We start from the raw sequence: 23,220 nt of genomic DNA, 5'->3' as shown, positions 1-23,220 counted from the left end.
TTCCCTTATCCTCTGGTACATGGTTTATGAAGCATCTTCCACGATGTTCCGGAGGCCTAGGGAGGAGGGATCCCACATCTCAGACATTCAAGTAAAGCCAATGACTGGCTTCAGGCCCAGGGCTCTCCCAAGTCCCCTTCAGGGACATTGATTCCCTGGAGGTGAGCAGGAAGGAGAGAAGTGAGCTTTGTGTCTCAGCAAATGAGGGGCTCAGGACCTGTACTATTAACCTCTCTTCTTGCCCACGGTGGTACTGAGCTCTCTTTTGGGATCGAGAGTGGAGAACACGAAGACCTGTGCCTGGCACGTGGATTTGCAATCTGTGCCTGCTCCGTCTAACTCTTAGATTAGTTCTTGAAAGTCTGATGGTTTCAAAAGCAGGTAGCTTAGTGGGGGGAAGGAAACTGAGAGGACGAGGAACCCGTTATTTTTCTACGGCTTGTCTTCCATCCTGTTTATTTTGTTTCCCACAGGGCATTTTTCCTACATCCTTTATCCATCTCAAGGAAGTGACAGTGGAGAAGAGAAGGTACTCGGGGGAACCCGGGAGGGTAAAGTGCCTGCCTTGCAAGCATGGCCCAAGTTGAGTTCCTTCAGAGCACATATAAAGAGAGCTGGTCGTAATACTATATACTTGTAATTCCAGTGCTGAGGACTGGGATGACAGCCAAGCTTCTGAGGCTCTCTGGCTGCCTAGATTAGCCTGCTTATCAAGGTCCAGGCTAGTGAAAGAATCTGTCTCAAAACAAAGCTAAAGCCACAAAAAACAAAGGGGGGAGGTTTGCACGCACACGCGTGCACACACACACACACACACACACACACACATGTGTTATTTGCCAGGATGATCTCCCCTGGGTCATGGATGCCTTTGTCTACTTAGCTTTGGCCATCTAAGCTGTCAGATGGGCAGATGTTTGGGTCCCAGCTCATTCAGCTGCTGTGTGAGTCTTCTCTCTCTCTCTGAGGAGCTAATCCAAATTGATTCTAGCTGGAATCTGATTCTGAGGGGGGATTAGTCAGTCTGGAGAATCTGACTTCACTAGCAGCTGCTGTTGGAGCTCATTAAAGTAGATTTGACTGGCATAGTGAGTAGAAGGAGCCTCCCCCTCGAAGGAGGACCTTTGCAGTGAAGTCCCATGTATTCTCGTGATGCAGTCTGTGACCGCTACAGTCGGTGAGGGCTCAACGAGGCTTCTCTCTCCATAGCTGCAACTTGCTGCAAAGTTTCTAGAACTTGATCTCTTTTTGCATCGGGATCTCAATTCTGTCTTGCTCTCTCTCCCATCCTAAACAGGAACATAGAAAATATCATCCCTGCAGAGATCCCTCTGGCACAAGAAGTGGCAACGACTCTCTGGGAGTGGGGAAGCATTTGGAAGCAGCTCTATGTGGTGAGATGCAACCTGTTCCCGGGACAGATGAACCTGTAGCTTTCACTCAGGCTTATGTTTGGCATTTAGCCTTCAGGAGAGCTTAGAGAGAGAAGAAGAGAGTACAGACTACAACATACGAGGGCATTGAGACCCAGAAAGGTTACGTGCTTTCTTTCTCTCAAGTCTACATAGCTAGCAGTGACAGCTAAAATCAAAAAGATCATGTGGGAGCCTTGAGTTTTAAAACAGGTGCAAGAGCTGTTGAACTTGAGTTTGCCTGTGATAATCTGTTCAGAACATAAATCCTCCAGGTTCGGTAACCTGCCCCTTTAATAGTCTCAGGGGATCTGATTTGGTGTGCAGCAGACAGTCTGAAATATTCCCTTGTCATATGTTAATTAACTGATGGCTATTGTCTTCAGATCTGTGGAGAAGCTTTGACCCTGAGAGGGGGAAAAAAAAAAAGAAAACAAAGACCACATTTTATGTGTTTTCTCTGTTTCAAAGCAAATTTAATTTAAAATCCTCCTTTGATGCGTCAAAGCTCCTAATGAAAACAATTAGCCAAGCAAACCACGAGGCTGAGAGGGAAAATGTCAACCAAGGCTTCCTGCAAGTTTGTTACAGCCCTGTGCACACCCACTGATGTGTGCACGCTGCCCGTGGTCTACCTTCTCTGGTAAATATTGACACCCATGTGGAAATCTTCTAACAGGAGGTAATTAGCACATCCAATTCTGTAAGCTTCCCGAAGGTTGTCAGTAAAATTTAGAGTATGTATTTTTTCCTGCTGTTCATTCTTGTAATGTGGTACGCAAGGCATGATGACTTATAAAGACCCATTCTTGATGGCAGATTTCCAGGGTGGCGCTCAATATCAATATAGCAAGGGACAGAGAAGGTGCATGTGTGTGTTTATCTAATCGCTGTCCCTCACCTTTGATTCAATCACTGGGGCTCCATCCTAGTAAACCGTATCTAATCATCTAATCACTTTCCCAAAACCTACCCTCTAAAAATCACAGTCAGGTTACATTTATTTGACCCTTTCCTCCCAATTGGAATAAAAATCTAGCTCATGGAACCTGGGACAAAAATCTAGCACATGAAACCTTGCCGATCACTCAAATCGTATTTACACAGGCAGAGGAGCAAACAGAAGCCCTGTGGCTTGAGCGAGTCCTTGTTCATCTCCACTACTCTCCCTAAAACGTCTTTACGTGTGTCCTGTAGACATCTGGTATTTTCCCCCAAGAAATGGCTCTATAGCAAGTCAACCATGCTGTCTACTCTACAAATGGAAACAGTCAAATGTCAGTGGTTTCATTATTGAGCCTATGACTTTTGCCCTGTCTGCCCAGCTTATATCGGGCACTTAATACCTGAATTTAATGTCCTTTTAGTAAATGCAGATAACTTATATGAAGAATGTTTTAGCATGCCCTGTTATCCCAATATCACATTTCTGATTACTCCAAGCCATGTACATGCGTGACAATTCAATTAGTCACTGATTGCCTGGAAGTTAGCCTTAGACTCCTTAGCCTTGGACTCTCTTCAGATGTAGGTTACAGTCAGGGTCCCTAGGACATTTGCGTCTCTCTTGCAGTTGGCTACAAACTGTGGATGCCTACTGCCTCTCCCCACCTACATGACCCCCTTCTCACTGTAGGTTTCATAATCCGATAAAATTTCCCAGATCTCAGGAGAGTGCTATACATAAGAAGGCAGCTTTAATATAAAGAGTATATAAATGCCGGGTCAGCCTGTTGGAAGAGACAGGTAATGCAGTCATGTCTTTCTCTAGTTGAGCCACCCTCACCAGTTCGTGAATGCCCACCGCCTGGGATGCCCCACCAGCTTGTTGCTCAAGAGTCTTAATTAAAGTTGCATGATTCAGACTCAATGCATTGCATCATCTGCTCTTGGCGAGATGAGGGAGCTCAGAGTGGGCCGGAAAATTCCACCCCCTAATCAATTCTGTGACTATTTTTTTTTCTGGTCATCAGAGCCCATCCTAAAGCTGTCTAGGAATCAGCAAAGTTACAATGTTAACACAAAATCAACAATGGATGGAAGAAGCTCTTTCAAAACCACCAAATGGCATCCCTATTGCTTAGTTGTGTGTCTTAAGGGTTTTATGAATGCTGTTCCAGGCGAGAGAAAAAGACCAAATATGTTTTTCATTATAATACACTACTTTATGCTAAGGAAGAGGTGAAAGTGTTTGTCCTAGTTAGAGGATCATTTTCCAAATAAATGCAGTAAAAAACAAGAAGGGCCAAGAGTGTCAGAACACTTGCCTAGGCAGGGGTCCCTGAACCATGTAAAATGGAGACCGTGGGCTGAGTGTTTGTATGCACCCAATGCCCTCTGCTATCCTGCTGTTCACGAGATGTGACCAGCTGCTTCCAGTTCCGTCTACCTTCCTTAGCTTTCCTACCATGATGGACTGTACTTCGAACTATGTGCAGGAATAAATCCTCCCTCCCTCCCTTGAGTTGCTTGTTGTCAGGGTATTTCTTATCCCAGCAACAGGACAAGCAGCCAAGACATCGGAAGAAACCAAAAACCCAGCAATGTTATCAGGTGATTGTTACAGTACCTGTCCAAAAGCTCTGAGCCCTTAACCTTCTTGTTCTTGATCAGAAATGAACTGAGCTGGGGAGGTGGCTCAGCGAGGAAAAATGCTTTCTGGGCAAGCAAGAGGATCCAGGTTTGAATCCTCATACCCTATGTACAAGTCGTATGGGTAGTGTCACCATCTGCGATCCCAGCACTCCTGACAGGAGACAGGAGGCAGAGACAGGAGGATCCCTGGATGCTCCCAGATCAGCCAGCCTGGCATACACAGCAGGAAAGACAGCCAGAGAGTCTGTAGGAGAGGAGCGATGCTGGAGGTTTTCCTCTGTCCTCTACATACATAGCATGGGGCAGACATGTCTATATTCGCATACCCACACATCCGTCAGATAATAGAGAAGTGCACACCATAATACATGTGTAAGAGGGAACTCTGACTTTCTCCTCCTGTTAAACAGGATGGAAAGAAAATGAGGATCACATGGTGGGTTAGGGTAACTTGACATTATATACCTGTCCACATATCCTGTATCCTACAGAAACCATGATTTGGGGAATGATGCCCCAACAATGGCCCCTTCTATGAGAGAGATGGTTCTGACTCCCAGTCTTAAAGGGTTCAAACTCTGTTGCTTTCATTATAGCAGGTGTTGGAAATTCTCCTCAGCCCCACCCTGACCTGAGAGAGATGACTTAAGAGCAGGGACATTCGCTTTGGTTCATGGCTTCAGTCATTGATTCTAGTTCCATGGCATCACAGCAGTAGGGACACAGGGAGGAGAAGAGCTGTCTACATATGATGGACAGGAAGCAGAGGGTGGGGCACGGGGCCAGAGACTTGATATACCCTCCAGTGATCCACCTTCCAGAGATGAGCCATTGGCGAGGAAGGCTTCAATATATGGCATTCCATAGTCAAGCCTTAACACCTTTCCTGCATACAAGTTGGAAAGTTTTCTTTCTCTGTGTCTTTAGTTATTTTATTTATTTACCAAAGGAAGGAAATATTTGCAAAATGGACTGGCTTTTTTGAGTATCAGCTTTTGGCAGTTGGGTTTTTTTTTTAATTTTTATTTTATGTGTATGACCATTTTTTCTCTATATGTATGTCTGTGTACTACATGTACGTCTACTCCTGCAGAGGCCAGAAGAGGGGGTCAGACCCCCTGAAACTGGAGATACAGATGGTTAGGAGCCACCATGTGGGTGCTGGGAATAGAACCTGGGTCCTCTAGAAGATCAGCACGTGTTGTTAATAATTGCTGAGTCCTAGTTCCAGCCCTGGCTGTTAGATTTTCTTTTTTCAACCAAGAAGTGATTGAGAATATGTCTGCTTTGGGGAAATGCCAGTGGCCCAAGGGGAAGAACTCTATTGGCAGTTGAGTACCAATTCTGTCCCTTCACAACTGGGCAAAGCTGGGAGAGAGGTCAGATTGCCCTCGCCTAACAGTGGCTTAGCTTGCCAAATACCTTTGGTGTGGGTAAGGCATTCATTGTTGCTTCCTTCTTGTAGGCCAGCAAAAAGGAACGCTTCCTCCAAGTGCAGTCCATGATGTACGACCTGATGGAATGGCGCTCCCAGCTCCTCTCGGGAACACTACCCAAGGATGAGTTGAAGGAACTGAAGCAGAAAGTCACATCCAAGATCGACTTTGGCAACAAGTACCTCATGCCTCTGAAAATCAACTTCCCTCCCCGAGCCCCTCCTTCTTCTTTTTCTCTCTTGGAGAAAACTGCTTTCACTTTCAGACTCTGGAGTTTGCCACCTTCTATTTGGGAGAAGACTGTTGCCTTAGCCCTGCCTGTGTGTCTTTGTTGTCACACCCTGGGGCCCAGGGACACACAAGCGGAGTGGAGGCTTGCTTAGGCACTGGTTGGTTATTCCTGGATGCTGCACAGATTTAGGACACTATTTAACCTACTTCCGGGGGACAGGGAAGCACAGACACGCTCATTTGCTTTCACTTTGTTGCTTCTTCACCACTGCATTGACAAAGTTCCCCTTTAAAGTCCTGGTAGGAGGTTTAGTGTCCCTTCCCCCATTCAAAGTTCTCCAAGCCACTTGCCTCCAGCTACTCACATAGTTACAAAAATGTTTACCAAATGGAAAGAGAAGCAAGACCGATTGCGATTTGATTTGAATGCTCTGGCGTTAGGAAACGAAACAAATTGTGGAGGCAAGCTACTAACAGTAACAGTGTTAGAACTCACACTGGATTGGAGCTTATTAAGCACCAGGCTTTGTGCTGAGTTTCTCACAGGCATTGTTTCATTTAATTCTTTTAATAACTCTGTAGGATGTGTAGTTTTATTATCCCCCCCATTTTATTCTTCACTTTAGATGAGGGAAGCGAGGCTCTTAAAGACATGAGGCTCCAGAGTTAAGAGCGCTCATTACTCTGGTACAGGATGTTAGTTCAGTTCCCAGCACGTGTGGTGACTCACAACTACTTCGAACTCCAGCTCTAGGGGATCCAATCCTCTCTTCTGGACTCTGAGGGAATCTGCGCTTACACATGTGGGCACCCACACAATTAAAAATAAAATAAGTCTTTTTTTTTAAGGAGTGAAGTTAATTGTACAGAGTTATTTAGCTAGTAAATAGCACCCGCAGGATATAGACTTAGGATGTATCAGAAAACTATAAAGCCCTCCCCCTTTCGGTTTTTTGAATGTCCTGTGTATATGTTCACTTATTCCAACATAAATGTGTGAAGCAATTATAATTGGATTGATTTTCTATTAGGTGTGGGTGCTGTAAAAATACAACTGCTTATCCTTTATAGCTACCAGGGGCTGCCATCCAGTCCAGTTAGGAGTATTTTAGGAGTGAACACTTGTCTATTGTCATGAGTTTAGTAGCGTAGGAAGCAAGAAGCAAGAATACTGTTCACAGATTTGGAGAGGGAAGCTAGGGGAAGCTCTGTGGAGGAGGTGGTCCCCGGGCTTTGGAGGATAAAGGATTTTTAAGTGAAAAGTGAGGGCCAGGGTGGAGAGGCCACAGCGTGTTTTGAGATTGCAGAGAAGGGAGCTGAACCCTGAGCCTGAGGGGAACCCTCTAGAGAATAGGATGAGGTTACTTGGTGGTCAGGCTCTCCCGTCTTCATCATGCTCACCAGAATGGGGCTCCAGTACAGTGAGCCAGAGTCCACCTGCTTCCCATCCCAGAAGCTCATCCTGTGCTGGACTCCCGATAGCATCCTGGAAGCATTCCCAAATCTGTTTCCATGGAGTGTTGTCCTGCATTGATAGGTTGCCATATGGCTGCTTCTAACGTGGCTGGGCTGCTGTCTTCAGGTGAGCACCAGGCATGCGAGAATTGGAGAATTTTCTGCCTTGCAGAATAATCTTCAGATGCTATTTCCTCAGTAGGTCTCCTGAGAAGGTCTAGGGTGGTAGAAAGGGCTGTCACTTGCAGTAAGGCCTCCTCATTATGCTTTACTGACCACTTTGCTATGGTAGGTGTTTCTGCAGCCCCTGAGCACCTGGGATAGCCATCATCCTCTCTGACCTGTCTTTCCTTACATCCAGAGCCCCTCTGAAACCTTGACCATGAGTCATCTCTCTGACTCTGCACTGGGAGAGCTCTCCCACAGTGGCTACTCCATTGAATGAAGGGGGGTGACAATGGGAGAAAGAAGAGTTCACCCTAAATTAGACTCCCCTCTGTAACAGCCTCTAGCCAGGCCCAGTGTCTGCCACTTCAGCCACTCTCACCATCCCATCAAGAGATGTCCCACCATGGGAAACATGGCCTTAAGCTAAGGGGTTCTTTGCTTCTTGCTACCGCTGGAAGTGCTTGGCTGTTCACTATTGCAGGAGCATCCTGGGCTCATGGCTCTTGTGTAGGAGAGATGGCTTCCTTGCATCCAGGAGGCCAGTATCCAGGCAGAACTTCAAGGCTGCCAAAAGAACACTAGAGCAGGCGGAACAGTGACTCTTGGGAATGTGTTAAGAGTTTCTCCATCCTGTTGTTCATATATCAGACTGCCATTGTACATGGGGTAGTGTCTTTGCATACAGAGATATGCAATGTATGGTACAGCCTCCATGCAAAACAGAAATACACAATAGGAAGTAGGCACAGAGCACTGAGGTAACTCTGGGTGCTCTCTCTATAAGGCACATTTGAATCCCTTTCTGCAGCTCAGCTCAGCAGTACAGAGTTTATAAGATAGGTCACCATTTCTCCGATGAGGAAACTGAGGCTCAAGGAGTGATTTAGACACTGACTCCAGAGGCAGCAGAGCCAGAGAATACAGTTCCAGAGTCTAAGTGACTAAATACTGTGTTCTTCTGTCTCGGAGAGTCTGTACAGCACAGTGAGGGAGGCAGGGAAGCAAAGAGACACTTTGGTAAGAAGCCATACCTCTCAAGAGAGGAGAAAGAATAGACGGGGCCTTGAAGAGGTAAAGTGGATGCCAACTGCTCTGACTAACAAGGCCTGCAGGAGTTCCCGGATGTTCTGGTTTTCTCTCTGTTGTTGTAATAAAACACTCTGACTGAAAGCAACTTGGAAAGGGGATGAATTTATGTGGCTTACACTTCCAGGGCACAGTCTGTCATTGTGAGATGCTAAGACGCAAACAGGAGCTCGAGGCAGTGATCCTAGAGGAATTCTGCTTTCTGGCTCACTCACTCGTAGGCTCCTGCTTAGCTGGTGCTCTTATGCAGTGCAGAACCACCTGTCTGGGAAGGGTGCTGCCCACCGTGGGCTGTAGCTTCCCACATCAAATAGTAATCAAGACAGTTCCCCGCTGGCATGCACGTAGGCCAGTCGTTCTCAACTTTCCTAATGTTGCTACCGTTTAAAACAGCTCCTCATGTTGTGGTGACTCCCCCTTTCCCCCAACCATAAAATTATTTCGTTGCTACCTCATAACTGTGAGTTTGCTAGTGTTGTGAGTAACAATGTAAATATCTGATATATAACCCCCGTGGGGGGGTTCCCACCACATTTTGAGAACGACTGGCCTAGGCCAACCTGTTCTAGGAAGTTCCTCAACTGATGATTCCAGGTCGTCAAGTTGACAATTAAAGCTGACTAGGTAACTAGGTGAAGGGTTACAATGGTTAATTCTGACCATCAATGTGACTGGATTACTAAATGGCTAGGGGATTAATAATACACTAGTCTAGGTCTGTGTGGGAGGGTGTTACCAGGGATCTTGAAGGATCTTGAGGGCTCTGCCTATTTAAATTTCTTGATGGATTCCTAGTATGATGGCATTATTAGAGGGTGATGAGGACAAAGAGGTCTCTAGGGGATGTGTCCTTAGGAACCACATCTTACTCTGGCCCCTGTCTGGATCCTCCTTTCTCTCCTTCATGGCCACCATGCTGTGGACTGCACTGCCCCACCATCATGTCTCCAACATGATGCAGTGACCTTTAAACTGGCGAGCCTAAGCAATTCCTTCCTCTCTTAAAGCTGGTTCCCCAAAGTATTTGGCCACCAAGAGATGAGTGCTAGGAGGAAGCCTTGAGTACCCTGTGGAAAAGCTTGCCTTTGTTTGGAGTCTGATAGTGAGTTTCGCCAAATCCGATTCTGCTTTCCTTCATTCCCCATCTTTTAGAAATGTTTTCGGGGTGTGGAGTTTCCTGCCTTACCCCTTCTCAGATCTGTAGCCCCACTTTCTTGACCCCAAAGAGCAAAGGGGCTCCCTTCTGAGGAGAACACATCAAAACATTTCAGTCCCCCACAATGAATAACGCTGGTTCAGCAGAGCAGTATCCACTTGAAAGATAGCCTCACCTGCTCCCAGGTTCCAAGAGAGAACAGTGGACAAGCTCTTCAATAGCCAAGCCACGAGGAATCATCAAATGACTTCTCAAAGTCCCAAGACAGCTGGACCTGGGAGGATGTTTTATTCATTCATTTCAGAACTGAATCCACTTTGATCAATTTTGAGGGGAAGAGCTAGAGAGATCTCTCAGCTAAATTATGTATCAGCTCCGTTCCATCTTTCCTGAGGTCACGTAGGCCTCCCCTCAGCATTAGCTGAGTTCCTTTATCCCCCTTGGCATCACTATCTGGGCAGCATGGCCATGCAAGGACATGAGCCATATCTAGCTGGAAGTTAATTTCGTAATGAATGTCGGCTAACGGGCGGTCTTTGGCTCTTTGGTTTGTACTTGGATGAGATACGAGACGCGTTTCTAAATTTGCTTCTTAAGTAAGAATGCAGACGCAACCTCCTTCATTTGCCCTTGATGTCCCTTCTAAAGACTGGTCCTTCATCATGGGGCCCAGCACGATGACTGTTAGCCCTCTCCGAACTTCCAGCTCTCCTCCCCTTCCTTCTAAACATGGATGATTGACACTTGAGCTAGCATCAAGTGCTAGAGAAGCTTCGAGTTACAACCTGTCAGCCTGCCCCTCCTCCCAGCTCACCTCATACAGTGCTCCTAAGAGCGGGAAAACTTACAGTAGGGGTTCAGAGTAAAGGCAGGGGTGCTGTGGTAGCTTATATTAATACAGTGGTTTTGAAAAATTAACTGACTCCCTCTTCTTAGTCTCTTTTAACTCTGTAAAATAGGAAAAGCAGTAAAATCTGTCAGGGCTGCTGTTGCTGCTGGTGGTGGTGGTGGCGAGTGTGTGACCAGCTGTAAAGTAGTTAATGCTTGTGAGTTTCCTGTCAGTGCGTGGTGAGTGCTGTTGGTATCTTTGATAACAAGCAGAATGACAGACGCCGTTGACACAGATCAATACCAAAGAAGCAAAAAGCCCGTGGCCTGGAAGCCAGGCAGCTGAAGAGAAGCAGTGAGCAGCGATCAATATATCTCAGATAGTTTTACCCCGACGACCATTCTCACATGTTTATTGAATAAATATATGGATTCCTCTGTGTGTGTGCATGTGCAGTGAAACATTACACAAACTGAGACACTGCACAGGCCTCCTTTGACTACTCCATGTCTTCCAGCCCCGGGCCCTCTGCCTTTCTCATGGGTAACCCATGCCTGTGGTTTGCTCCTTTTTGGCATTTAGATCTTTGTATATGGCTCTTCCTACACATGCAACCCGAAAACACACATGGCTAGGTTTGTTACCTTGCGTTGTGTGCTTTGATTTATTTCACGTAAAATACACTGTTTTCCCGTATTTTATTTTGTTCGTGGAGGTATTTTTACTAAACATGCCAAATGCCCTATCTCTCTGCGTGCATGTTTCATGCGTGTAGCTGCACATGTGTGTGGATGGCGTCATTTACACGGAGGCCCTGTAGTATTGTTCTGGCTCCATCCATGGGCTCTGGTTTGTTTTACACAGGGTCTTTTACTGGTCGGGAACTCAACAAGTTGACTAGGCTGACCAGCCAGGGAACTCTAGAGATTTGCCTGTTACTCAAGCATAAGAATTGCAAGCATCTGTCACCATGCCTACTTTTGTTATGTGCGTTCAGAGAATCTAAGTCAGGTCCTCTTGCTTGCAAAGCTAACATTTTCCCAACTGGGTCATCTTTCCAGCCCCCAAACGATGCACTTTTAAACTCCGCTACCCATTGATCAGTTTCCATTATTGATCAGTCTACTTAGCCATTTCTGTTTTAGTAGAGCTTTTTTAGTCAACCCTTCGCTGTGGACACCACCCTAAAGGCCTCTCCAATGTCACCTCTGGCTTTTGCCTTACAGAATCCTTGAGCTGGATCTCATTGTCCGAGATGAAGACGGAAACATATTGGACCCTGATAATACCAGCGTCATCAGCTTGTTTCATGCTCACGAGGAAGCAACTCACAAAATCACGGAGCGCATCAAAGAAGAAACGGTGAGCTTTGTTCAGTAGCCTTTGGCCAAGCAAAGTTGGCATTGTGCACATCATAAACCTAAAATAATAGGCTACCGCACCGTTATTCAAGGGGCCATCTGGCCTACTACTGAGATGATTGGTAACAATGCAAGCTTTGTTATGTCTCTGTATGTAGGTCTGTAAGTCATTCGGCATGCATCCCACAGGTAGTTAAATGCCAGGCAAATATCCCCCATCTCCTGGAGCATTTAGATTCTAGAGTAAAGGAGAGCGGAAAGGTAGCAAAGATGTAAATTAATTTAATTAAAAATTAACTGCAGCTGGTGATAAAGGCAATCAAGTAGGCACTGAATTAGGAGATGCTTTAAGAGGCAGAGAAAGTCTTTTGGAGGAGTAAAAGAACATGCAAGCCATCAGTACTGGGAGGCTGTGGTGGTCAGTGCTCCGGGCAGAGGGAGCAGCAAGTGCGAAGGCCTTCAGGTAAGGCCAAGGTCTGAAGAAGTCCAGTGTGGGCAGGGCATGGTGAGCTGTGGGGGAATGGCTGGGTTTGCAGAGATAGGCAGGAGAGGCTGTCCAGAGTCAGTTCCTCTAGAGCAGCCTAGAGGAATTGTGGGAAAACACTTGGATGTCAGCCAGTTTCAGTAGCCAACCAAAGACTTCAAGGGAGGCTAAATCTGATTTATATTTTAAAATGGTCACTTTTAGCTGCCATGTGTCGTTTTTATTATTTCAAACTTTATTTTCTTTTTAAAAATGTGCAAATAAAAGCATCACGCACTGAAATCAATTATTTTTGAGTAAGTACCAAAAAAAAAAAATAGATTTGAGAGTGAAAATGGAATCTGCTGCGACGTTTCAGGGCCTCAGAATGGCCGCCCTAACTGTGTAGTTCAATAAGAAGTATGGACTTGGGATCTGGTTAATTGCTGAGCATTTTTGGAAAGCAATTACATTTTTAGACTTACGGTGGTACTGCTTTCGTGTAATAAAAAATGCTGCTCTAAGCTCCACGTGGGCGGATGTTAGTAATACATGGCTGTGTACATTCCACTCACAATTAGCGTATTGACGTTGCCACCGTACAAACTTCTCCACGCACCTTCCTCATCCCTAAGCCCAACAACCTCTAATTGCATTCTCTTGCTAGTTCTGGTTCTTTTAGAGCTTCTGAGTAGAATATCCACTTCTCGATCTTGACATTTTTGACTTAGGAGTTCTGGGAGTTCTTTTCCATGCCGAGGCAGAATATTGCTGACCTCATGTTGATGTGCTTCTTACTGGCCAGACCGATGGCCTGCATCACTTCCCTGGCTGATCGTAGGCTGTTTGGGTAGTTTCCAGTGTGAACTGGCATGACGCTGCTAAGAGCATTGTCTTAGGGTTTCTATGGCTGGGTTAAAACACCACGACCAGGGCTGGGGATTTAGCTCAGTGGTAGAGCGCTTGCCTAGCAAGCGCAAGGCCCTGGGTTCGGTCCCCAGCTCCGAAAAAAAGAAAAGAGAAAAAAAAAAAAAAACAAAAAACACCACGACCAGAAGACACTTGAGGAGGAGAGGATTTATTTCATCTTACAATTCACACGACACGAGCCATCTCTGAGGGAACTCAGGGCTGGAATTCAAGGTGGGAACAGAAGCAGAAACCATGGAAGAATGCTGCATACTGACTTGTTCCTCATAGCTTCCTCAGCCTCCTTTCTTATATAACTTCGGACCGGCTGCCCAGGGGTGCCATTGTCCACAGTGGTCTATGCCATCTTCTCTCAGCAATCAGGAAAATTCTCAACAGACTTACTGATCAGTCAGTCATAGGAAGTCATTTTTCCCAGCTGAGGGTCTTTCTTTACAAACGATTCTAGCTTATGTCAAGTTGATATGATTAAAACTAATTTAAAAAATGCAAGCACTTATGAATAGATTCTCTTTAGTGCTTTTTTTTTTTTTTTTTTTTTTTGCTGCTAGCTTCATGGGGAATTGTGGGTCAGTGGTGAGATCTCCAAGGATAGGAAGACCAAAGCGGGGTCAAAGAGAAAAGCCTCAGACCGCAGAAGCTTGTCATGGTCGAGGTGGTTGGATGCTCAAAGATTCAGGCTTACAGAGGGAGGGGCTCCTCAGGACCCAGAGAGCTTTTCTGTTGTTTTAAGTGGCACTAGGATAACATGTTATGTCCTCCCCTTTTCTTTCTCTTTCTACCCTTCAGTGCAAAGACCAGCCAGATTATGGGATTTATTCGCGAATCTCCTCATCCCCCACCCACAGCCTCTACGTCTTTGTGAGAAACTTTGTGTGCCGAATTGGGGAGGATGCTGAACTCTTCATGTCTCTCTATGACCCCCACAAGCAAATGGTCATAAGGTCAGTGTGTTCAGTGTATCCAGACCTCTCTGCCTGTGCGAAGTCAGAGTTGGGAGTCCACAGAGGATCGTTTCTTCCCATCATTCTTTGTGGAGTAATTCCTACTGGAAGAGAAACAAAACCTCTATGACGGTGTAGGAAGAACCCCTTTGGAGGCTGTGGGAGTTGGATGGAAGTGTTATTTGACACTAGATTTGTTTTCTCGGCGGATCTATGGTTATGATACTGTGTTTCAGTTACCGAAAATTATGAGATTTAGACAAACAGCAATTTGTAGACTAAAAATGCCTGCCGTTAAAATGGTAGCTGAGGAGTGAATGGTGAAGTGTCTCGGGCCTCTGTAAAAGCTCACATCCTTGTTCTGATGTTTGACTTTCCTCAACTCTAACTAGTTGCTAAACATTGGTACTCCCCAGTCTCCTGTTTGAAAACCATAAGCATTGGTCTCTCTGGCCATTATTTTTCAGACTTCTGTGAGAAAAAAAACACGTGTTAACATGGGCCCAGCATACCAATAGGCTATCATCATGGCTCCTTTACATTGACTGCTCTTGGGAACAGAATAAGCAATAATAATAATAATAATAATAATAATAATAATAATAATAATCTCCTGGATGCCTCAGCTCAAGGATGGGAAATGTCTTTGGGAATCCTGAAAAATGTTGACAGCCCCCAGATTGATCCCCCTCACCTGTGCTTGTGGCTCAGCCAATCCTTGCCCTTAGCTGATTCTCATCTGACTCTATGTAGTGGCGTTTTGGAGCACCAAGTCCCCATTTGTCACGGAGTTGGATGATGATCTTTTGGTGTTTATGGGGAAAATGGCATTTTCTCTAGTTCGCTGTTAGGGTGGTTAGATGAAGTGACTAGCCGCTTAGTGAATACCGGCTTTAGTAAAGGGTGGTTCACTGGGGGACAGTCATAAGTGGTAGGACTCAGCTCGGAAGACTGCATGTAGGTCTGTATCTGATCTCATTTGATCCTAGCATGATATTTAGGAGAGAAGGGGGAACTAGGAAAGGTCAGGAAACTTGCCCTTTCCCAAAGTCATACATGTTTACAAGGGACAGAGCTGAAGTTTATACCCATGTCCACTTAACTTTGAAGATAAATGACTTCCCATGTAATTTCGCCACCCAGGTATGAGTTGTATCACATGTCTTGTATGATCACCACCAGAGTTTCAGCATGGTTAGTATGGAAAGATAGACTTTATTGAACACCCAAGTCCCTGCCACTCACCTGGCTCAGTCTTAGTGGATATGATACTAAAAACTAGATACTGGGTCACATCCACTAGATACTAGAAAGATAATAGTTCCTGCTTCTGTAGGCCCTTTTACCCATGTGTCATAGGCGACTTCTTGTGTCCTAACCATTGCACTACAGGCACCTGTGATAAAGGTCATGATAGCACCATTAGGGACCCAGTGTTCCATAGAAAGATGACAAGTTGGGTCTGCATTGGTGAGGGTACCTTTCCCCCTCCCCCTGGTTCATTCACCGATGGATGCCCTCAGTCAGCTTCGTGGAGGGAGGTAGTAGATCCTTGAGATGGCCACTTTGCTCCCTGATGTACCACCCTGGATGATCTACTCGATGGGACATGTCTGATTGGTCCCCTTGCCAGGGACACAGGGCAGCACTTGGGGGAGGAGAAGGGAGGGAAAATGTAACAAGATCATGAAAGTACCAAACAGGAGAAAACAAGAAGAGAGCTGGGGAAGTAGCCAAGAGACCTGGGACCTTCCCTGTGTCAGTCTGATTCAGACGCTCTTTCTCTCAAGATGAAATCCTCTCTACTCCTGCCCAGTCTAGCCACTGCTAACCTACCATCCCAACCAGATGTTAAGGCATTCTCTGTGGGTGGGGTTCCGATGGGAACTGGAGACAACTGGAATAGATCTTTCCAGGTCAGGACCATTTGGTGGCCAGGTTCCCAGGATCTCCAAAGAGATTTGGCTTGGAAATTAAAATCCTATCTTTTTGTAGGACAAAGATGCTGCAGCCCAGGCAGGAGGCCAGGACTGAGCTTACGTCCCAGGGAGTCCAAGAGGATGGGTCAATCCTTCCTTTCTTTTACCCGTGTTGATGGTTCAAGCCTTCAGATCCTATCATCGGGTCTCCTCGGGCAAGGATGGATGGGAACAGCTCAGCCCTCTAAATTGCTTTTCTTCTTTATGATTACATTTCTCTTAGAAGGAAATTGCTGGCGCCTGCTGTTTAGGAGAAGTAGTCTGGTCATAAAGGGGATTGTACCATGTGATGAAAAGTGCTGGACAGAACCCAGGCACATCAACAAGAGCAGCCCATAAATAACCAAGGGGGAATCATCTAAAGATGTCTGGCAGAGCCTTCTTGCTATCAATAGCAAGTGTCTCCTTGATAGCAAGTTTGTTATCCATCTCACGGAAAGTTTTTAGCTTTTTGCAAAAAAATGAAAAAGGTCTTCTGTACATTTAATTTGATTGCTTTTTGACTGTAAGTGGATTGAAGGCTGGGCTCCACCTGCTCTAGGTCCCAGGCCCTTCTTTAGTTTTGATCCTGCTGCTCTCTTTAACCTGCCCTATGACTATGGCTGGGTGGAGCAGGTTTGTCATCTCAGCTATTTTAGAGATTGAGGCAAGAGGATTGTGAGTTCAAGGCCACCCATGGAAACTTAGCAAGACCTGTTCCAAAATCAACAACAATAGCAGCAACAACAACAACAACACAACAACATCAACAACAACAGCAACAATGACAGCAACAACTCCCAGTAGTCAAGCACTTACCTAGCATGTACAAGGCCCTGGCTTCAATTCTTACGGTTTTTTAAAAAAGCAGGTAAAAACAGTAAACTGACAATAAAACTCCAGATAAATAAGGAAATACCATTCTGAGTGTAGGAAGGGGGAAGAGAGAGAGAGAGAGAGAGAGAGAGAGAGAGAGAGAGAGAGAGTGTCTAAGGAAGGCAGTCCTTTTTTATTGGTGAATTATTTTATGCTGACTCCTGGAATTGAATTTGGTTGTATTGTTATTTTATATTTTATTAATTCAAATTAAGGGCATCTATTTGGCATCAACTGTTATGTTTCTGGATAGCATATGACATCTAATGACTCATAGTCCAGCATTGGCAGTGGACCTCTTGGTTTTCTTGGCCTGGGTGTACCAGTTATATACCCAGGGTGTATATAGTTGTCAGTAGAGGTCAGATGGCAAATGGTGACATTTGAGTCTTGGGGGATTCTCTGAGTGACAGGTTGCCACCATCCCCTCAGATAACTCTTCATTGAATTTCCATTACTTTAGAATTCTTTTAGAAGTTTATTTTATTTTATGTGTACCTCTGTGTCTATTTGTATGCACACCATGTTTGAGAAGATGCCTACAGAGACCAGATGGGGATGTCAGCCACCGTAGAATTGGAGTTACAGGCCATTGTGAGATGTTCTATGTAGGTGCTAAGAATCAAACCCGGGTCCTTTGCAAGAACCCCAAATGCTCTTAACCTCTGACCTATCTCTCAATCCCTTCCATTAGTTTTAAGATAGAATCAAAAATCCCCAAATGGCCCACACAGCCCATTTGCTCTGGGTCTCCTTTTCATTTATCCTCTTACCATTTAACTCTTTGTGCTCCTTCTTAGATTCCTTCCATGACTTTGCATACATCTTTACGTCACTGGTAACCTTTCCTGATCCATATTCAACTTGATTATGTGTTTTTTTTTTCCCTTAGCAAGAATGTCTCTGATGGCCTACACTAGGGTAGGACTTTCCAATGCATTTTTACAGCATCTTGAATGTTTCATCTACAGAACACTTGCATATCATTATTATGTAGTTGTCAAATAGCATTAGAATAGTTTATTCAAATTGTATCAAAAGTCAAAACTGTAGGGTCCATCATAGTAAGATACTCTATTAGGAGAAACAGGTACATACTCAAAGGATAACTTCAAGAATCTAAATTCTGATGCAGTCTCAGAAGGAGAGCAGGCTGGATAGGGAGGTGTGTTCTTGGCATTCTGCATTGCCTGCTAAAATCCTTTCCTTTCTCATTTCTGACTTTCTCAATAACCTCTACAGAGTATGCATCTGCTCGGCAAAAATATGAGGCAGCTGTGCCAGAATGTCCCTAGCAGTTGGGGAGGGAAGGTGTGCATGGGTACACATATGTTCATAATCCTTTCCCCCACTTAATGTCTGTCTCCCAACATAACTTATCTTTCTGAGGGAAGGAACCTATTTAACCACACCACTCTGTCTCCAGTAGCCACTCTAGTGCTGAGAACATAGCTAATGCTCATACACGTCTTTGAGCGGATGCTCCACCCATAACAGGCTGCTATTCTTCCTCCCACAGTGAGAACTATCTGGTGCGATGGGGCAGCAAAGGATTCCCAAAGGAAATCGAGATGCTCAATAACCTGAAGGTCGTCTTCACGGTGAGTGTGCACTCTCTGACCTCTGCGCTCTACACGCTCGATGATCTGGCCTTGGGAAGCTTGGGAAGGAGGCTCGCTGCGCATTGATCAGGATGGAGCTTGGGCTCTGTGCAGAGCTGTGATCCAGGGATTCATTGCTCATAGAAGCATTGTGTGCCCTGAGGATGCTGTTGGGGATATGGGCCGTCTCCTTTGTTCTTCCCCCTCTTTATCTGTTTCTGACTCCTGTATACATGGACAGCCTTGTACTGTGTCAGCAAGTGGACCTCTCTGAGCAACAATGCCTAGTCAAACCCGGGCACAGAAGATGCTATTTTATTATTAGTTAATTCACAGTGAAAAAGTAGGACCTTTGTACAACATAGGTTGCCTTACTCAGTTGGACATTTTGAATATAAAATCAAGCTGTAGGTAACTAAAGATCTGACAGATCCTTAGGACCATCCTTCCAAATATCAATCCTTATTAGCATGACTTATACAGAGAAGGCTAAACTCAATTGTTTTTTGGGTGATTTGTTTCAGAGATTGAACTTGACCCTTTAGGTCTGAGTAAGGGATACAGTGAACAGAATGGGATAAGGGTTAGAGTTTCTAGCAGGGAACCCTCCCTTGTCCTTTCTTCTTTAAGGATCCTGGCGTTGTCTGCAAGCTCCTTTGGGGAGAAGACTGTGTGGTTTTGTGCTCCATTGCCTGCATTAGAGAGGGAAATTATGGAGGAGGAGCGGGGATGGGTTTTGGCATTGACCAAACTGACAAGTTGGATCCAGAAGTGACCGACATGCTAGATTAACCTACCTTGCTCTACAGTAATTTTCCTGTTATAGCCCATTAAGTGCAGTGTCTTACGTTACATCATGATTAGATTGGGGTATAGTTGATTTATTTTGTTTGTTATTCCCCCCCCCCCAAAAAAAAGTAGGCCGGAGGCATGGAATGGGATCATAGGTCCTAATTGCTAGGGCAGAGTTTTCTTGGCACATACAGATGTGCGTTAGCCTTTTTCTCTATTGCTAGTTAGAAGGAGGAGCCTATCTATTTGCTTGACAAATAGGAGAGTCCCACAGGGCTTCCTGATTAAACCAAGAGACAGATGTTTCATGAGACGGGGGAGGACAGGGAATCAATCAGAGCTGCTTTGTGCAGGGGACCAATCCATGATCCGAGCGTGAAGGAAAGGACATGGGTATTCGTGAGAACGGGATCCTGGCTTCACAACACGGTGCCACACCTCTGCTTTGCAGAACAAGCGAACTGGAGACCTTCCCTTGAGCAGCTGGACAGAACAGTGCTCCCCTCTGTTGAGATGATTGACATCTCCATTTGGGAACATGGAAGGTCATGGCGTTCTTGTGGTTTGCACGGATTCAAGAGCCAGGATAGAGCAGCGGACAAGCTGATGCGGCCCCTGCTTTCAGATTCAGTAGTGTGGGACCTGAAATATTAATTGGTTATTATTAATAACTAATATAAAATTATTTTTATTGATTTTATTTTAAAACTTATACTTTGGACTTAAAATTCTAACATGGGGGATGGAGGAAGCTAAACAATAAAACTTAAAATAAACACCACCTGCTATAGTAACCAGGTGCATTACCATGGCTTTCAATTCCCAACGCTCTTTCCTGCAACTTCAGACGGCAGGGAAGTAGAATTTTTTATAATTAATTAATTAATTAATAAACAAATAATAATAAACAGTAACTATGTCAAAGAGCAGTCCAAACAACACAGGTAATTAAAACAGGGTGACATGATGTCGTATGACTGCAGGCTACTTTCAACTGGGTGTCATGGTGATGCTTGCTCAAGCGGGACATGAGCTCTGACTTGGCAGCTGGGGCGCTCCGGGCATTCTTTCTCTGCCCTCTGGATGCTTGATTTCTCTGGCCTTCTCTTCAGGGGCAGGATTGTGGCTCCCTGGGCCTGAGAAGCTGGCATATGGATCTGGCTGATTGCTGATATCACCTCCATCAGCTTCCTACATATTTACTTCCACGGCCCACAGTGGGAAAACAGGACAGACCACGAGGCCTCCTATGCTTTAGCCCAGTCTGAAGCTGCAGGGAAGAAGGGTGGGAGATAAAAGGCACACTAATGCACCTGGCTGTTACAGTTCTGCTTCCGCCTAAATGGTAGAATTTTGGAAGGCTGAAGTAGAAGTGACTGGGAATGGGAACAGCCATGGCCTAGAATCTCAGTAAGGATTGCTGGTTTACGCACCTTCCCAAGCATTCTCCCTGAGCTGTGGAGTGTATTCAGGCAGTTTTCTGTGGGAATAGAATATTCAGATTTTCTAGGACCCAGGGTGGGGTCCACCCAAGCAATTCTTGAAGGACAGTGTTTTCCTTTGAGGACAAGTGACATGTTTCCTTTGGGTGTGGGGAGAGGGGATGAGACCTCAGAGCTTTATAAGCATACCAGTGTATTAGTTTGCTAGAGCTGCTATAACAAAGCTTCACAGACTGGCTGACTTAACAGACATTTATTATCTCAGAGTTCTGGACGCTAGACATCTGGCAGCAATGTGCTGACTGGGTAAGCTTGACTGAGGACAGACAATTCTTTGGTTTGTAGACAGCACCTTTCTTCCTGTGTCTTGTTCATGGGCATGTGTACATATATTCATTTGAGCATGCATGTGTGCATGCATATGAACATCGTGTGTGTGTGTGTGTGTGTGTGTGTGTGTGTGTGTGTGTGTATGTGTGTGTGTATTATATCGGATTAACCCATTCTAATGATTTCATTCTAACCACACTGTATCTCTAAGAGCTAACTTCAAGTGTAGTCATGCTCTGAGGTGCAGAGGTCAGGGCTTCAGCAGAGCAATTCTATGTTGGTAGAAACCGTTCAGGTGTCAAGGCCTCAGTGGCTCTGGTATGTCTCCCAAAACACATCAGTCTAGATATTTCAAAAATATAAATACACCATGGGAGGGGAGAATGCCTGAGGAAGACAGAAATCTTGAGAATAGAGAGAAGTCGGTTATGCAGAAGAACAAGAGGCAGACGTTTGCAGTGGAGGTGTGTTTAGGAAGAAAGATCCAGAGCTTAAAGAGGGTATTGTTTATCTCCAGAGCAATAAAGCAATCTTTGTGGATAAAAATAGAGAGAATAGTGAGGAGTCAGCTGGTGAGGACAGCTGGGTGTATTATGTCTAGTCCCTTTCACGTCAGCTCGGAAAGACAAGCATTAACAGGGCAGGAAGCAAGGAGTTATTAAGGTTGTTGGGGGGGGGGTGAGAAAGAAAACAAGACAATACCAAAAAAGGAAAAACAAAAACCAAAACACCTCAACCTGTCTCCCAAAGATTAGTTCCTAAGCGGTTCCAGGGTGGAATGGTTGAAGGAGTCCTGCAGATCCTCTGGGGCAAGGCAGGCTGCAGATGGAGCAGGTTTTCTCAGGTTAGCCTTGCACTCCTGCCTTCTCTTTCTCCCTGCTCATCAGGGTGACTCCATTGCTAGGGGAGCCCTCTTTACTCCACCAGCCAGTGAAAGGGGAGCCCGTGGTGATTCAGGGCTTTCAGGAACAACTTAGAAGTTTTGTGCTTGAATCGGCAGGGAGGCAAGACAGCCAAAAAAAAAAAAAAAAAAAAGCAGAACTTCTGGAGTACAGTTCTGAGCAGAGTTCCTTCTTTTGCAAGAAAACTCGGGTTTCACTATGAAGGCCTTAAACATGGCCCACAGATATTATGGAAGACAATCTCATGCACTGAAGTCAACTGACAGATGAGGTGCATAGCAACATGGAGATTAGTGTTTGACCAGTCACACATCATAACCCGGCCAAGCTGGCACAAGAGATTTAACTGGCCCATGTCCTTGTAGCGGGATTTGGATCACGCCAGAGATTTGTTTTATTCCCAGAGGCTCTTCTCTCTGTATCTCCTCCTTCTCCTAACACAGTGAGAGGCAAGAGCTGGCCACTCTGCCTGGGTGCTGGCCCTGATGCAAGCTGGTAGCTTGTGCCCTGTGCATATGCTCACAAGAGAATGAACTAAGATGGTAAGCTGCACCCCAGCAAGGGCAGGCCAAGGGTTGCTCATCTGAGCCAGCATAATAGCATGCCTTGCTGTTTCTGCCCCATCTCATCCTCGCTGGCATGGAGCCCCATGAAGATGGGACATCTAAATATACCACAGAAATGACATGATGCTCAGGGCACGCCTCTGGGATGCTGCTTCAGTTACTAATCTCCATCCCAGAGTCGCCAAGGGCCAAGGTTATGATCCCGAGGAAGCTTTCCTATAGGGGAAGTAGGGATGTAAAAATAACATCATTTTAACAGTACTTGGACAAACCGTCAGGGATCAGATGATGCAGCAAGGAAGCTCTGGAGTCCTGCCACTCAGGATCTTGCCTTCCGTATCTGTCCAAAGGGTGTGGTGATGTCATTTTCTTCCTTTCCTAAGATCTATGGTGACATTAAAATGATAATCACCATCCTTAGAAATGGCAGTTGCTCTGTCCCTATTCTATTTGTTTTTTATTAAAAGCACGATCATAACTGTTTTCCTCCCTGCCCTTACAGGATCTTGGAAACAAAGACCTCAACAGGGATAAGATTTTCTTGATCTGTCAAATAGTCCGAATCGGGAAGATGGATCTTAAGGACATAAATGTCAAGAAGTGCACCCAGGGGCTGAGGAGACCCTTTGGGGTGGCAGGTGATGTCTGATGTTCTGCGGTTATGTTGTATTAGAGCGCGTGTTTTAT

The 23,220-nt window shown here is 45.4% G+C and overlaps 1 protein-coding gene across 5 annotated transcripts in view; it reads left to right on the top strand.

The window, feature by feature from the left end:
• Window positions 1-23,220, top strand: part of Dock2 (dedicator of cytokinesis 2) — a 418,958-nt gene that overhangs the window by 46,547 nt on the left and 349,191 nt on the right. For all 5 annotated transcript variants that reach the window (NM_001419946.1, XM_087572859.1, XM_087572857.1 and 2 more), the window contains 7 exon segments: window positions 474-529; window positions 1,298-1,394; window positions 5,473-5,621; window positions 11,595-11,730; window positions 13,912-14,066; window positions 18,420-18,501; window positions 23,036-23,171. In NM_001419946.1, coding sequence (NP_001406875.1) covers window positions 474-529; window positions 1,298-1,394; window positions 5,473-5,621; window positions 11,595-11,730; window positions 13,912-14,066; window positions 18,420-18,501; window positions 23,036-23,171 — 811 coding nt within the window.

Source organism: Rattus norvegicus, chromosome 10, assembly GCF_021556685.1.
Source record: "Rattus norvegicus strain SHRSP/BbbUtx chromosome 10, alternate assembly SHRSP_T2T, whole genome shotgun sequence".
Classification (NCBI taxonomy): Eukaryota; Metazoa; Chordata; class Mammalia; order Rodentia; family Muridae; genus Rattus; species Rattus norvegicus.
This window is presented reverse-complemented; position numbering and strand designations above follow the sequence as displayed.